The sequence below is a fragment of the Temnothorax curvispinosus genome, unplaced genomic scaffold (assembly GCF_003070985.1).
Source record: "Temnothorax curvispinosus isolate PA1 unplaced genomic scaffold, ASM307098v1 QBEX01009876.1, whole genome shotgun sequence".
Taxonomy (NCBI): domain Eukaryota; kingdom Metazoa; phylum Arthropoda; class Insecta; order Hymenoptera; family Formicidae; genus Temnothorax; species Temnothorax curvispinosus.
In genome coordinates this window covers 1-1,959 of record NW_020219656.1, presented here as the reverse complement: position 1 = coordinate 1,959, position 1,959 = coordinate 1, and the positions used below count along the sequence as shown (strand labels likewise).

The window sequence follows — 1,959 nt, the reverse complement described above, 5'->3', positions numbered from 1 at the left end:
AACATTAAGATTCTAAGATCTTTGTCCATAATAGAGCTAAAACGATTTCAATCTGTGTGCTTATTGTATAATTTGGTTCGCTTACGTGGAAAAGAGGAGGGGCCCCTGTTCATTGACGACGTAATCAAAACCGGATAATGATCCGATCTCCAGGCATCATTCAAAGTCTGACATCTCAGTCTAGGAGCGATAGAAGCATGACAGAACGCCAAATCGATGGTTGAAGGGCCGCACGAAGCGTTGCCCATGAAGGACGGAGCACCGTCACTTACTAGAACGAGTTCAGTATCCTCGATTGCCGACGACAGTAGCCTACCCGATTGACAAAGGAACGAAGACCCCCACACCGGGCTGTGAGAGTTGAAATCACCTACGAACATACATCTATTAGATCCATTATTGTTGTCAAATTGAGTGAAAAATCTTATCCACTCGTTTTCAGCAATTTGACCACTCTGAGGGGGTTTATAACAAGATATAATCCTAAGATTAAAATCGGAGAAAAAAATCTCAATTGCACATGCTTCTATTTTACCTGCACAGTCCTCCAGTACAGAAATCTCTCTGTATTTAAGGGCATGACTAACCAAAATAGCCACCCCTCCACCTCTACCTATAACCCTATCCCGTCTCACCGTATCGAACCCTCTCAACATGAAATTGAATTGTGGTTTAAGCCATGTTTCCGAAATTGCTGCGCAATCGAATAATGTACTCTGCCTTTCCAGTTCTTGAAAACGCTGTAACAAAGAATGTGCATTCCAATGTATCAACCTAAATTTATCCATTTCAAAATACGGATTGAGAAAAACCCGGAAAGAGAAAATTAAGAAAAAGTAAAGAAATTATAAAAGAAAAGAAAAAGAAAATTTACCTACTCAGTAAAAATGTAAAAATGAAAAAGTTATTAGGATTATAAAAATGCGAAGTTTTAAGGCAAAGCAAACTGATTAAGCTATTAAAGATTCTGTAATAATAATAACAAAGGGCGTTAACGCGTAAAAAGGTAAAAAGGAGAAAACTTTTGACAAAACTCTATTCTTTTATGGTCTCCTCATGGAGCTTCATGGTTTTCTCCAGCCTAGTCACCAGTTGGTCCAGTTGCTTTATGGTAGACGCCTTTTCCATTATTTTCAAGAGTTTGGAGGAGATCTCCGGAGCCACCTTCATAAGGCTAGCAGCGAATGTTCTTCCTCTCGAACTGGATTGTAGACTTGTCGCAAAGTTTGACGCAGACACGCCGCCCCTCGAAGGAAGAAGAGGGAAGTTTCTTGAAGAAAACACTGGCGGCCGCCGATCCTCATAGAACGGGCAATTTTTATTTTCCCTTTTCTGAACTAAGGCCCTTGCCTCCATAAAGGGAAGGTTGTCAGCAGCCATAACTTTTGCAATCTCGAGGTTCTTCATAAATTTAAGGCATTTTCTATCACTGGTAGCGTGTTCTTCCTCGCAATTGATACATTTCTTTGTTTCGGAACAAGGCCTCTCCTTAGAGCTAACATGGTCCTTGCTGCCACATTGCAAACACCTGGGATTTTTTTCGCAAAATTTAGACAGATGACCAAATAGGCCGCAGTTGAAACAGAGTCGTACCGACCTTTGAAACGGTGATGTATGAACAATTGTTCTATAGATCTTTATATGGTCCGGCAATTCTTCACCCAATTTCTGGACACAGACCGCTTCCGAGTCCGACCAAATACCAGTGGTGCGATCTCTTCTTTTCAGCCTGAAGAGGTCCGAGATTAGAATATCTTGATTCTCTTCCTCGATTACAGTCTTTAGCTCAGCCAAGGATAAGTCGAGAGGAATATTTCTTATAACAAATTGACGAGTTAATTTGTACTTCGGAATGTATGTTATAAATCCTTCATCCTTAATGAACTTGTTCCTCAGAGCCATGTTAGCCGCAGCCTTTGACGGAAATGTAACCCTCCACGTGTTGAATGAAGAAGGCGC

General features: G+C 41.0%; 1 protein-coding gene across 1 annotated transcript; it reads right to left on the bottom strand.

Annotated features, from left to right (window-relative positions):
- Positions 1–85: 85 nt before the first annotated feature.
- On the bottom strand, positions 86–1,902 carry LOC112459488 (the record flags this gene model as incomplete). Its single annotated transcript, XM_025023599.1, has 4 exons — positions 1,598–1,902; positions 1,090–1,528; positions 536–740; positions 86–370 (listed from the first exon to the last, which is right to left on the bottom strand). Coding segments are annotated over exons 1-4 (1,234 nt in total), but the record flags the coding sequence as incomplete, so codon positions are not given.
- Between the last annotated feature and the right edge of the window lie 57 nt (positions 1,903–1,959).